The following is a 14772-nucleotide window of genomic DNA, read 5'->3' on the forward strand; positions in this document are numbered from 1 at the left end:
TCTTTTTAAAAACAGAAACAAGTTGTGACCTGTAACGTACTCATACATTACATGGGATTCCGCTGTAGTAATTGGCAGAGTACAACTACAGCTAAATTGGATAAAAGTGTCATCTGCAGTTTTTTACGGTCATGGTTTTACGTGCAAGACTATGAGCTGAGAACTAAAGAAACCAGCTTGATGAGTCGCCAATCAAGCATTTCTATAGCTGATTTACATTGTGAGGACAAATAAACAGGTAAACTCCTCCTTCCATGTTGTGTTTGAACCCCTGAAGATCAAATTAGCACCTGAAAAGAACCTGTGATTAACTCGCCTCCCCACTCCCGCCACGGACAACACAAAGAAACACAGAAATCAAAGTTCACTGAAATCTTTATGAGGCATATTGCTCATGAAACAATCCCTATTTCTAGTCTACCAGGACAAAACACACGGGACAGTCTGCGTCTCACAGATACAGTTCCAGATCATCGATGGATACAAATGAGGAGACTTCAGATGGAAGAAATGACCCCGACCGACAAAAACTGATCCATGTTGAATTCGACTCGCCGTCGTCGGATTACAGGTGTTAAAAGTCGGGGTGTTGCTTGTGCGTCGGTCGACGGCGAAGCCCCAGAGTCCCGCTTTGCGTTTTCTCCACGCCACAAGTCAAACCTTCTATAGCAGGTGTCAAAAAGTCACGGGGTCTTCCTCCCGTCTTCCCGCCACGTTCCGCCGGCGGGACGGCGGGAGGCTAGCGACCACCGGGCCTTCGCGCGTTACGTGGAAGTGTGCGAGATGCTGAGGAAGCTGGTGCAGCTTGACGCTCTGGAAACCCTGTAGGACTTTTAGCAGCTTTGACACGGGCCGAGTACAAAACTGAAAAATAATCAAATAAAAAAAAATCCGCACGGCCCCTCGTTTTATCATCTTTGTGTTGGGAAAATCAAAACTATACCCCACCCCCCCCTCGGAATTCAGCATAACTTATTAAACATCAAACCAAGTATACAAAGGAAGACCGTTTCAGTTTCAAAAAAAAAAAAAAGTGGAAATCAGTCTACTTATAGTTTGTCTGTTATTTTCATAATAAATAACCTGAAATAATTTTTTTATTACCAATTTTAAGATTAAAATTTTTCAGAAATGGGGAATTTTTCTTAACCAACAGTTTAAAATCCACCACTTGTTCAGTTGATGCAGCAAAATTATTGTTACTTATGAGAGTCACCAATTGATAAATGGGGACGATCAGTGGATATTTACAATATTTCAGCCCAATTCAGGCGCCGGGTTCAGCCAAAAGGGGAGTTTAGATTTTTTTTTAAAAAACAAACAAAAAAAAATGTTCAACTCAAAGGAAGCATTCGGTAAATATCCCCCCCCCAACAACCATCAAACACATGGAAAGACAAAAAGATGCCAACAGCATGCAGCACATGACGAGATGTTCCAAAACTAAAAGTCCATGTTAATCTAGTTAATGCATCAAGTTGAACACATTCCTGTTAGAAGAGACGGAGGAGCACAAACTGTCAAATAAAAAAAAAAAAAAGTCAACTTAACCTCAAAGTTGTTGTTTGTTTTGTTTTTTTTGTGTTTCTTTTATTTGTTGTAGGAAAAAAAATCAAACATCTAAGCGAGCAGTCGGCGACCGCGTCGGTCCTTCGTCTAGGTTCTAGTCTTCAGAGTGAAGAGATGGATGACGACAGTCCGCGTGTGCTTGAATGGATCTGGTCCAACCACTTGGAGCCACGTTGAGAAAGAGTCAGAGAGGAGAAGAGCCCAGTCGCTGTGGGATCGAATGGAGGAGGAGGGGGGGGAGGGGGGGGGTAGAGGGGTGAAGGGAGTTTTGGATGAGTCTGTGAGGGCAGAAGGGCACTGGATCACAGCTCCACTGGGGGGGTAGGGGGGGGGTCGGGGGTAGGGGGGGTTCCCCACTAGGGTCACAGCTGATCTTCGGGGACAGGAGGCGCCGCCGGTCCGATCACATGATGTACACCTTTTCCGCCTGAGAGAAGTTGAAGACTTCTTTGGTTCTGGGACACACCACCTTGTCGTCTTGGCGAATGGACAGAAGGGACTGGAGGAGGAGGAGGAGAGGAAACTTTATTTATATAGCACCTTTCTTTTTTTATTCTTTATGAGTTTTTATATTTTGACACAATAAAACATACAGAACATTGTAGAACATGGAGTGACCAGCAGATAACAATTAATTCTCAATTAACGAAAAGATATCAACAATAAAGATGAGAGAGAGAAAAAGAAAGACTAATTATAGTCTACATTTTGAGTATTAGTGCATTGGTGTATGTTACCCTCTTACCCCAACATGCGTCAAACCAACCGTGTTTATCATTAACCAAAGCAGTCAGCTCTTCCATCCTATAGATTTCCAAAGTGGTTTCCCACCATAATGTTAAAGTTGGTCTGTCCAAGGATAACCATTTCTTATAGTTTTTTTGCTTGCTACCAGCAAGGCACTAAGAAAACACTTATCTTTTTTTCCCCCAGTTCTGTGGTACACATCCAAAAAACATAGTTTTCATTTCAAAGGCAAATGTACAGTTAAGAATTTCCTGCAGTTGTTCCATGAATGTCTGTCCAGTATTGTTTTATATAGCACCTTTCACAGATAAAAGCACAAGGTGCTTCACAGAGGCATAAAAACAATAAAATAGTACGGACGGAACAGAGATGGAACCAATCACAGCCATGTCAACTAAAAGCTTGTCTGAACAGCCGTGTTTTCAGCCGCTTCTTAAAAGAATCCACAGAGGCGGCTCCACGCACCGACAAAGGAAGGTCATTCCACGATCTAGGAGCAGCAGCTTCAAAGGACAAGTCCCCTCTGGTTTTAAAGTGAGGAGGTTCTCACCCAAGAAGCTAAGGGAGCAACCGGGGGGAGTACCAGGGGCACAACAAGTGAGACGCATATTTAGGAGCCTGATCGTGCAACGTTCTAAAAGTCAGAACTAAAATCTTGAATTCAATTCGAAATTTTGATGGGGAGCCGGTGCAGAGAATATAAGATAGGAGTGACGTGAGGCCGTCTGCTAGATCCTGTTAAAAGCCGCGCTGCAGCATTTTGGACCATCTGAAGTCGGTTCAAAGCAGATTTGTTAAACCAAGTAAAAAGGGAGTTACGATAATCTGAGGAGGACGAGGAAGACGAACCACAAAACAACCCCGCATCGAGCATCGTTGGCGGCGGTCCAGTACTCACATTGTAACCGTACACGTATCCGTTGGGCAGCATCATGGGGGGGTTGTTTTCATTCATCACCTCCCCGGAGATCTTACACACTAGTCTGGAGTTGGCGCAGTGGGCCATCGGTAGAGGCTGGGCCAGCTTGTTGAGGGATTTACTGCACACGGGGCAGTCGGGGTTTTTGGAGGTCCCGTCCTCCTTGTAGCACTGACTGGAGCAGGACGGTTAAGGGAACAACAACAACAACAACAAATCTTAACCTTACAGGGTATCGTGGCTCTATCATACCAGTCCGGCCGGTTAGTGTAGGAAAAGCTGCACTAAAATGTTTGTTAGCGCTGCGACGAACTGCTGAAGCTCTTGGCAGTGTCAGTTGTTCGTACACGTTTGTTCCTTAGATATTGATCATATTTAATGTTTTCATTCATAATCTGACAAACCAACATTCCTGTTCGACCCTCAATACCGATTGAGACAGACGCTCCACAAAGAGGCGACACGAGGTGTAAAGACCAACAGAGTAGTTTTTCACTATTTACATTATAGCTACGGTATAAAGTTTTTTGATTTTTCCGGCATTGAGCTTTTATTTTGGTAACCATAGCAACCGGAAGTTCGGTAACTGCAATGGTTGATGGAGAAAAAGACAAAAGAAAAGGTTCACGGTCAAGATGGAAAACTTTTACAACTTTAAAGTTTAGCTTCAGTCAATCGGGGAACAAGGTTCATTATGTTACTGAGAAATATTATTTGAGCTAATTGAAATGTTTACTTGGAATGCTAACCGATGTAATAGCTGTGTAACGGTAAAATGCAATTGTAACTATTGTTTATTTGTTTTTATACCCAGCCGTTGGTTGACGACACGGACGGCAATAAAAGTCATTTACCACCAGCTCTGGCGTTCTACAATATTGACTGGACGCTACACGAAGTCATAAAAAGATGTTTTGAGCGACCACGTGGAGTCAAGCTGCTCTTTCACGGTGCAGGAAGTGAAATAAAGCCAGACGTGCGGCTGTGGGAGGAACAGGTGCAGACAAAGGATGCGGTGTCTTGATGGCAGACAGGCCAGCCTGCAGGGTGATGGTGAACACGGAGTTGTTTCCCAGCTGGTGCAGTCTGTAGTTGTCATACCGGAACTGCTGGATCAGCATCTTCCAGCGGGCCGGATCCAGGAGGTCCTGACGGAGCAGAGAGACGAAGGAGACGGTCGTGAACATCCGGGGGCGACGCGAGAGAGACGGAGAATCTCCACTTCAACATGTGAAACACGATGGATTTAGGACAATCGACCTTTTCTTGATGAGAGGATATAGTGACTGAGAATCAACAGCCACTAGTCAACGTCAAACTGACTTTTAGGATTCAGAGCACCGCAAGTACAACTTATTTCCCCCTGTAATCGCAGTTAAAGGAGACTCTTCAAGGTTTTTTGGATTCGAGTTAAACATAATCTGATTTATCAAGCTGCTTCCACAAAGTGGAAAGTATGAAGCAGTAAAAAAAAAAAAAAAAACAAGTGCATTTACCAAGCTCGAGCTACAACACCACTGAAAATCTTCCAATTTGTTTTCAAATACGAGCGTCAACTGGTGAGTCCACAAACATAACGGCGACAGAAACACAAACACGCTGGCAGACGACACACGCTTCTGCCACATGGGCTCAAAACGTTCCACACTCCTCGGCGGGCGCAAGAGGAAGCCAGAGTCACAAATAACATTTCTATGAAAAGCAGCGGCTGGAGGACAAGAGAGAGAAACACATGGCGGGAGGCGGTTTGATTGTGCTGAACAGGCGGCCGACGCCCTCTAGTGGCGGCTCTCGTGCTACAACACCCCCTCTGAAACGTACTGGTCATTGGAAATGTATCAACAGAAATACTTTTTCAATTTTCAGATTAAACTGCATTTTTTTTTACTCATAAATAAGAATGAATAAATCATCCATAATGCATTTTGATTTTCTTACGCAAGGCTGGTCATCCTATGAAAAAGAAAATTATGTTTAAGATTTAATTTCCAAAATAACAATTCATTTTGCAATGTCAAATCTGAAAATTAAAATGCATTTGCAGAAATGCTTTTTCACTGCAAGGCTCTGGCAGCATAGTTTGACTCAAATTAAATTATTAATGCGTCATCCAAACTGCATTTTCATTTTCTTATTCAGGCCGCACAAAAAACACGAAAAAGCATTTCTGCTAATGAATTTTAATTGTCAGATTTCACATTGCAAGATGAATTTTGGTATTCAATCTTGATCGTCATCTTAACTAAGTCACAGAATAAGCAGCCTTGTATAAGAATTGATCATTCATTTTAATTGATGAGTCAAAAAAATAGCAGTTTTAATCTGAAAAAGAAGAAGTATTTCTGTTAAAACATTTCAAATTGACTTTTGAGCCACATTGGCCTCCATAGTCATTCATAAAAAGAGAACACAAATCATTTGAGATCAACAGGTCGGTGAGCGAGGACGTTAACTCCAGTCATGACGGTGGTGGAGGGACAGGAGGCGGGCCGGTACCTTGTAGGGGGAGATGTGTGTGTCTGATGGGAAGGCCAGCATCCCCATCACCTGCCGGACCTCGTCCAGCTGCCCTCCCTCCGCCTGGCTGAAATGCTTTCTCGCATGTCTGAGGAGGCCGAGAAGAAAAGAGTCACAGTCGATCACCTCCCCTGTCCACGTGACCGACAAACACACTCTTCAGCCGCCATTACTGGATGGTCTCCAGTGTGTGTGTGTGTGTGTGTGTGTGTGTGTTTTACCGGACTGCATCCATGCGTTTGTTTTGTCTGATGAGCTCGATGAACTCCTGGATTCTCAGACTGAACTCAAGGCAGCTCTGAGGACGAGAGAGAGAGAGAGAGACGGGAGTTGCAGCACGTTTACAGAGAAGACGCGTTAATTCATATGGGGAAAAACAAAAAAAAAAAGTCTAATTTTGGTTTAATATTCGGTTCTAAAGCTCACAAAGAGACGAACAGACACTCGGTTTAGCCCCCGTTACACACTGAAACAACAAGATTCATAAGAGTAGCTGCATGAAAATATTAAAATTAAACTGATAGATGGTGAGTTACTATGATTCCGTATCTCTGGTATAAGAGCAGCGAGTTTTGTCTTCTGTCTTTAAACAAAACCTTTTAGCTCTAGATATGACTGTAGTTCTAGAAAACGACGAGACAAGAGGAACTCTTTAGAGGAACCATTTAACTTTCAGATTTTAATCCTTCAGAGACAAAAACAATGCAAGTGTATCAATATCAGGACTTTAGCAGACTTAACTTTCTTTATTACTCACTGATGTAAAAATCTAGCGTTAAAACACTCAATCTCAGTTATTTAGCTTAAGAATGACACAAGAGAAGAAGTTTGAGTTATTACACATATACAAAGAGACACTTATTTAAAAAGCTCCTGTATGACAGAGCTGGACGATTCGATAACATATTTTATATGAAGCACAGAACCAACTTTAAAGACCTTCTTTACAGGATTTACTTTGCAAGGAACAATATTTGACAACTTCCTAATTTCTTCAAAACAAAGTCGTGTTCAGGTTCGTTTTTACACGCAACTTTAAACAAAACAAGCCTGAGTGTTGTAAATAATGTGGAAACTGAATTTTAGGAGCTTCTATAGAAATAATTCACATTTAGACACAAATTCAGGAAACGGCTGGACTCAGTGTTGAAGTGGGGAATCTGGTATCTCTGCGTTCATGTCCTTCACTCTTCTTTCCTTCAAATCTCCCGTCGTGACCCGATCCTGATCCTGATCCTGACCCGAGTCCTTCATTCTACACTTTCACTCACGACGCACCTTCATCTTGCGGAGGCGGGACTTGTTGTCGTGGCACCAGGCCAGGCAGGTGGCCGTCTCCTGACGCTCCAGAGACTCTTCCACCTCCTTCGCTGTGAGGAACATCTCTATGTTCACCAGGTCCTGAGAGAGAGGGGGGGGGAGAGACAGACATAGAGAGAGACAGAGAGAGAGAAAAAGAGAGAGAGAGAGAGAGAGACAGAGACAGAGACAGAGACAGAGACAGAGACAGAGAGAGACAGAGTGAGAGAGAGACAGAGTGAGAGACAGAGAGAGACACAAGAACCAGTTACGTTTATGTATGACCACAAGCGCCACACGCCGTCACACCAACATACTACCGACCGGACACTCCGCCTCTCTACAAAATAAAGTTCCCCACTGTGGTGATCAGTTATGATTCACCCGGCTACTGTGAGGCGGTGGGGAACTTTATTTTGTAGAGAGGAAGTAGTTTTGTTGTTCCGCCGTGTGTGAAGCTCCGATGGAGAGACGAGAGAAGAAAAGAGAAAAGAATAAGTGTGTCGGAATGGAGAATAAAGTTTGAAGTTTCTTCCTCCGACTCCCATTAATAAAAGTACTTATGTTGAAGTATATCTGTCTTATTGTACTTTATCTAATTATTGTTTTCAAAAGATTGAGTTCAGTACAAGTTTATTTTTTATTACTACGTTACAAGATATTTATATATATTTAACAGGAGAGGCTTAATGAATGCTGCTCCAGATTCAAAGACGTATTCATGTAAATAAATGTTTTTCAAGCAGCCCCAGTTCCAACCTGACTTCCCTTTCCGCTGCACGCCGCCCGGCCCGCTCACCTCGATGCCGCTCTGCCGGGCCAGCTTGACGGCGGTGTTGTAGTATCCGCAGCGCAGCAGGTGCTCCACCATCATGCGGTCCATGCGTTTCTTCTTCCACAGGTTGACGGAGGCCGGCTGGTCGCTGCTGTGCTCCTTCAGGTGCTCGATGCGACGCTTGCACAGCTTGGCGCTCTCGTCCTCCGCCTGGATGGACTCGGCCGCCTGCGGGGCGTGCAAACGGGGGAGAGAGAGAGAGAGAGAGAGCAACGGAGACGCCCGGATCAGCGTGGAGGATCAACGACACACTGCCCAGTTTTTCCTGTTTCACAAAACGTGTACCGACACAGCGAACTGAAACCACAACAGGAAGTCCTTTCTTCATCACAAAGACGAAGAGGTTCACTGAAGGGGTGTGAAGTTTGACGTTATCCTTCGGCCGACGATGGAAACGTCCAAACAAGAGACACAGTTGGTCTCTACGGTGACTAAAATAGCAGAGAAGACACGTTGTGGACATTTCCCGAGGAAGACGAGGCGTCCAGCGGGTCGCTGTCCACTGACAGCAGGTCTGACGATGATCGGCAGGAGAAAAGGCTAAATCAAACCGGTTCTAAACTAAAAAGTGTCTCTGTAAGTGATCTGGTATATATTGGGTACGACATAAATAAAATTGAAAAAGATTAATTAAAAAAAAAATAAAAATTTTAGTGAACAGAAAATAATCGCTATGAAAATTCGCCAAATTTGAAGTTTCAGCTAAAAAAACAAATGTCATTAAAAAGTAAATAATATTCTTTGGAGCCTTTATTTAACCTCTTTGAGATTAGACCTGAGAGAATTATAATATCTAGTTAAAAAAATAGATCCAGTCCATTTTTGTTTTCATGACTTATAGTTTTAAAATAAGAAAATGTGGGACAACTTCATGATGAAATGATTCCCAGAACAGTCGTATAACAACTCAGATCAAACAGAACCTCCATCTCTTCACGCCACAAACTATCCAACAAAGCAAAGCAGAGAAATGATGGAAAATGTGACAGTGGCTCACTTTTTGGTCCAAATAGAAACTCTATTTCAGACGGTTTATTAAAAATAGCTTGATATAGTTCAGTTTGTGTGCATTAGAATTAAAGCATACGTTCGTTTCAATTAACTAAATAACGTGATGAAGTCAGTATTTCCACTCCAGTTTAACTTGACCTTGTTGTCGCCGGTAATAAATCATTGACTGATCACGTGAGAAAGTCCACATCCTAATCAGCGCTCCGTGTTGCAGGAGCCCATTCCTGTCGACTCTCCCGTCCCCGCACAAGGCCGGCTTTTAAAAACAGGCGCAGAGCGGGCGGCCACCCCGGCTCCTTGTTTTGGGACCCGGGGCGGCGGAGAGCCTGAAAAGCGCCGGCCGCGGCGATAAAACGTCCACGGACATAGCTGGCATAGTGGGAATTGCAGCGCTAAGCCGACTTTGTGTCGCAGCCCCTCACAGACGGAACGGGCGAAAAATATGACAATGACAAAAAAAAAAAAAAGCCCTCTTTTGTTGTGGTGGGCTTTTCCCCCCGCGGGCCAGAGGCTTTACCCTCAACAAATCACCGCGTCGGCACGTTCCTCACCTTCCTCTTGAGGGCGCTGAGCTTTTCCACCACGCCGTCCAGCAGGGACACCACCGAGTCCACCACCGGGAAGCTGCTCAGCGTCTTCTCCAGCTCCGCCACCACCATCGTCACGTGACTCGTCTCCCGGTCGATGTTCTTCTGGGCGGCTCGGAAGCGCTTGTTCAGAGTCTCGTAGGGCACCTGCAGAGAGGGAGGGGGGGGGCGGCGCCACACGGTCAGACGCGTTCAGACGCTTTACGGTCGGACGGCGCGGCGGGTTCACGGCCGTACGATCGCAGACGGTTCTGGTCGCACTGCACCGAAGGAGCAACAGCTACTAACCAGCAGGAAATGACGTTCAGAGCAACAACACTAGAAAAGCTCACAGATTCACAAAGACGTAAAATCAGCCGGCTTCTCCGTCGACGACCAATCACCCCGTTCTCTAAAACGCTTCAGCAGCTCCCGGCTCGCTGTGTTTATTGTCTCTCATGAAAGCTTTGGACGACGTTGAAAGACGTCGCCTCAGTTCAGGAAATCTGAGTCTCGGCAGCTCGACACATTTTTAAGGAAGCGTGTCAGTAGAAAGTGAAGCTCAAGGGAAAGTAAGATGTGTCGTTGTGCAAATACGCCGCAAATATGTAGGAAAGTAAATCTGAAACTGTAACAGAAGTTCTACTTTTCCTTTCTGAACATCCGCAGAGAACTTCTCGAGGTTGAAGTTCGCCTGCTGAGCGGCTCACGAGTCCTGAAGGTTTCTCAGCAGTGGGTATACAAGTTACATACATTTTTAAGTTCATTATGGGATGTGATGTCACTACAAATGCAGAACTCCCTCTAACTTTTCACCGACCAACCAGCGAACTTCCCGGTTTACACGTTATATATTTCATGAGTACGGATAAATCGGAATTACTGCTTCCTACTTAAGTTATTTCCCACAACTGACTCAAAAATTCTCATTCAGACCACGAAGACGAGGGGAGAGACATCTGGACGAGGAATCTGTCCCCCCGAATACTAACAAACTAGCATGCAGATAGAATCCATACATTTCTGTGGCTGCGGGACACTAAAGTGTGTCGTAACCACAATGACTGTCACAGAAAGGTTGTACGTCATCAAATGATGTGTGCAGTGAATAAGATCTACGGGCCAAAACAAAGTGAAGGAGCTTCATGAGAGCCTTGAGGTTCAGTCTGGAGAAGAAGAGGAATTCTTTGATCCATTGAGAGCTTTTTATTAAAATTCCCTCCGCGGATCACTGGAACCACCGGGAGACCAGCTGCAAACTAAATTAAAGTATCGCGTGTCCTTTCCCCCGGTTCAAACATGTGTACACATGTATTCAAGCCTCTTCCGTCTCCTGCCCACAGACTCGGAGGGTTTATGCTGACCGATGCAGATTCAACAGGAAAGACAGAACTGCTTTTTCTTCAGTATTTTCCTCCTGACGTGACCAGAAACTCGACGAGGAGAAAAAAAAACCAACAACTCCGATTTAGTACAATTTATACTTGAGTATTCTAAAGACTGTCATTAAAATATGTTGAGTGTATTCAGTTATTTGAAGCCTTTAACAGCTACGCAGTATTTTTCAATGTGGCCGACGTGGTTTGTTCAAACGACTTCACGAAGCCTTGATAACGTCCCCTGGGCGAACTGGAAGCAGGTCCGGCGGGATCGTCGTAGTGAAGAGCTACGGGATCGTGTCACAGCTGAAAGACGTCCAAAAAGCTGGCGCACAGCTAGCTTAGCACCGCGAACAGCCGCCGCCACTCAGTTCCTATACAAACGGTTTCTGACGCTGGCATCTGTTGACCCCTACAGGACTGTTTTAACTGTTTGAACTTGTGCAGGAGGCTTGAGTCGACTCCTCCCCACACGTTTAAACGTCAACTGCTGGAATTAGGAAGGGAGACTCACATTACAGCTCTCAGAAGGTGTTAGCTAACTTGATGGCGGCGAAACTGCCTTAAACATGAATGTAATATTTATGATGATGACTGGTAAAGATGTTTAACTGTAAGCATCCCTATTTCCTACCATAGAAAATCGTTATTAACTGCCCGAGTCTCTTCACACACGAGAGCCACAGACACCTGACAAGGCCAGTTAAATACCAGGGAAGCGGGATAAGAGGTGAGGCGGCGGTCACAGCAGGGGGTAATGAGACATGGGAAAGTGGACAGTCTCGTTAACGCCAGATCCAGGAGCTTCAGAGACTGCGTCGTCACAAAGTCTTTGGACGCCAGCGAGGGCGAGGAGCAGGTGGAACGGCGCACGAGAACTGCGAAGCAAATAACCTAGTGAAGGAATCTGTGTGGAACAATGGAACATGTGTATACAGCTGCAGGCAACCTGGGAACGTCTGATAAGAGTGTGTGCGCCATGTGTTCACCTATCATTAGCAATATCTTTAAAACAAATGGCATTTCGCTGTTTAATTCTGAATCCATAATAAATTCATGTCTTTATAAATACATTTTTACTAAACATGAACCTTTTAAATCTCCTTATATATAGGGTCGTCTTACGACGTAGCACGTCGGAGCACAAATTGAGCTTACTTGTGGAACATTCCTATATATATAGGAACATTCCTTTCCTATATGACCTTGATAAATTGACAATAGTTCAGTCATTTATGCCCGTTGAGGCTGTGCCAGGCAGACTGACGGCTGTCTTTCAGGATTTGTAAATGGGTGGATCATTGCGAGAGACACTGACAGAGCATGTCCAGACAGTGGACGCCACTCCACAATGACCATCTGACTAAATAACACCCACTTTGCAGTTTGCACAGGTCAGAGGCGACATTAAGCACATGGCATCTACTGGATGCAGTGCTGTGGCCTACATGTCCACCATCCGGGGCTTGACGGTTTTTTTTTTTTTTTTTACAAACCACTGGGTGTAAGACGCACGTGGACGACCATTAGTGCGGAGAAAGAATCCACCTGCAACTAAACGAAAAACCCCACGTCTCCCGACACGTGCTGCATTTTCCCCCTCACGGATCTAAACGTCGTTAACCGGCGCCGCTGTGCTCCAGATGCGGGCTCCCCGTTCGATGCCAATTATAAACCATCATTCCTGTCTTAAAATGGTGCCCATCATTTCACTGCAGCATCCACATCGCCACAGACACGCGTTTTCTCGGCGCAGAGGCGTCCGGACGCCGCCGGCGGCTCCGAGCGTCACGGCGGCGGGGAAAAGCTCGGGAGCTCTCGGTACTCACGGCTCTGGTGGTGGAGGAGGAGGAGGAGGAGGAGGAGGAGGAGAAGAACCGGGGGGATCGGCCCGTGGCGTGTCGCAGTAACGTTACGGAAGAGGAGCGCGCGGCGGCAGCTGGTTTCTCTCTCTGGCCATTTTGAGAGGAGAGGAGATGAGATGTTGATGAGATGCGATGACACCGCGCCGACCCGCAGCAACCCGACAGGCACCGCCGCGGCCCGACCCGCCCACGACGCCGGAGGCTCCGGGAGGGTCGTCGTTACCGGCGGGGGATGGGGGGGATGGAGGGGATGGGGGGGTCTCGGCCGTGGGGACGAACGTTAGCAGGCCAATCACGTCTGCATGTCATCTCTTTGACGCCGCGTCCGGCCGCAGGAGCGACCATGTTGTTTCATGTGAGCCTCCATGAGAGTCCCTCCTCTCCTCCCCTCTCTCTCTCTTTCTTTCTTTATCTCCCCCCTTCGGGTTCAACATGCAGCCGTCACGTTGGGCACACGATCACGGACGTGCGGATTATTTAACTCGCCCTGACACGTTATTAAACGTGAGGTTTTTTTTATTTTAACTCACGGCCGCGGACGGTATTTCGCGGACCCTGCCTCGTCAAGACACGTTCTGGACACTTTGCACTCGCGATCACCGGGGGAAATGGCCGAACCGTGCCTCGGTCCGGCGGGTTTAAAACGATTTTAACTCAACGTCTTTCGAAAAAAAATTAAAAAGCATAAAACTTAAGCTAACATCATGACAGGTCCTGCTGCACGCCCTCCCGTCCGCCCCATCACGTCTGATACAGCAGAATATAACCATCAAACGGCCACTGAGCGAGTCACCAGCTCACGCCACGACACAAACCGATCTTTAGTCTTTATATTTGGATTGAAAAAAACGCGTAGTTTGTGGATCCTGGCTTCCAGGCTAGGCTAGCGCGGCTAACGTTAGCCTCCCTGTCAAGTTCGCTTTACAGAGACGCTCTATTTCAGCTTTTCCCCGCAAAGAACCGCACGTGTCGCCTCTAGTGTCGACGCGGCAGGCGTCCGGCTGTCGGTACGGCCCGTTTCCCGCTGTACTTTACCTTGAGGGTGGGGTATTCTTGTACTTTGAGAGCCATGGACAGTTGAGATGCTGTCTCCTGCACCGCCATCTTGGTTTTGTGGTCTTCTTGTGGTTGTTTGTGTTTTTTTTCCCCGTCGACTCAGAATGTACTTCGGCGCTCACTACCTCCCCCTGCTGGCATGGTGTCAGTACTGCATCTGCAACTTGGAGCCACAGTCAGGAAAAATAATATAATATAATAATATAGAATATATTATCTATATAAATATAGAAAATCAAGCCTACAAGGGCTCAATGTTTTGCACAATGATGCTATCAGGATCCTGCTGAAAAAACTTCGATGGGAAAGTGCAAGTGACATGTTCTGTCAAGCAGGTGTTTCTACTTTTCAAGCTCTCATGAGTAATCTGATGTATAAATTCAGACGCAGGCTTGAGAACTCTCAGACTACCATTATAATGATGCTGGCTAAGTCTCAGTCATAGTAATGTAAAATACCAGTCATCCTTGTGGAGGCATTGGTATGGGTGTCCTTTATAGATAGGGTAACATTTTACTTGTCCATAGTTGTCCTATTTCTGATATTTGTATACTGTTTTATTCTCAGTTTTATGTATTTGTGAATTGGTTTTTTTTATGGACTCCTTTGTCTGGAATAAAGATGATGATGAAAAGAATAGAATAGAATAGAATAGAATAAAATTGTTGGCTGCAGGACATCAAACCCTAGCAGCAGCGGGAGCCGTAGTACTGGTAGTAGTAGTAGTAGTAGTAGTAGTAGTAATAGAAGTAGAAGTATATTTTTTGAAACTGGGATCTCAGTCACCAAAAACAAATCACAGAGAGAAAAATACAAAGAACTCCCTGAGAGTCACGTCACAGACACGTCTTTCCGGCGACCGGAAGTCCCGCCTCCTACGCCAGTTACAGATTCCCTCTGCTGATTGGCTGGAGCCGATCGCTAACGTCGATAATTCGCTTGTTGGCCACGCCCCCTCACACACGCGCCACGCTCAAGACACACGCTTACACGCACCTGCTCTGGAACC

General features: G+C 45.6%; 1 protein-coding gene across 1 annotated transcript; it reads right to left on the reverse strand.

Annotated features, from left to right (window-relative positions):
• Positions 1-386: 386 nt before the first annotated feature.
• On the reverse strand, positions 387-13826 carry maea (macrophage erythroblast attacher, E3 ubiquitin ligase). The gene is made up of 9 exons (XM_080502828.1): positions 13743-13826; positions 9449-9631; positions 7851-8054; positions 7031-7153; positions 5974-6050; positions 5732-5840; positions 4250-4383; positions 3215-3410; positions 387-2068 (listed from the first exon to the last, which is right to left on the reverse strand). Exons 1-9 carry the CDS (start codon positions 13809-13811, stop codon positions 1973-1975), a joined length of 1191 nt encoding a protein of 396 aa, XP_080358954.1. The 5' UTR covers positions 13812-13826; the 3' UTR covers positions 387-1972.
• Between the last annotated feature and the right edge of the window lie 946 nt (positions 13827-14772).

This window comes from Blennius ocellaris, assembly GCF_963422515.1.
Source record: "Blennius ocellaris genome assembly, chromosome: 9".
In the NCBI taxonomy this organism is placed as follows: Eukaryota; Metazoa; Chordata; class Actinopteri; order Blenniiformes; family Blenniidae; genus Blennius; species Blennius ocellaris.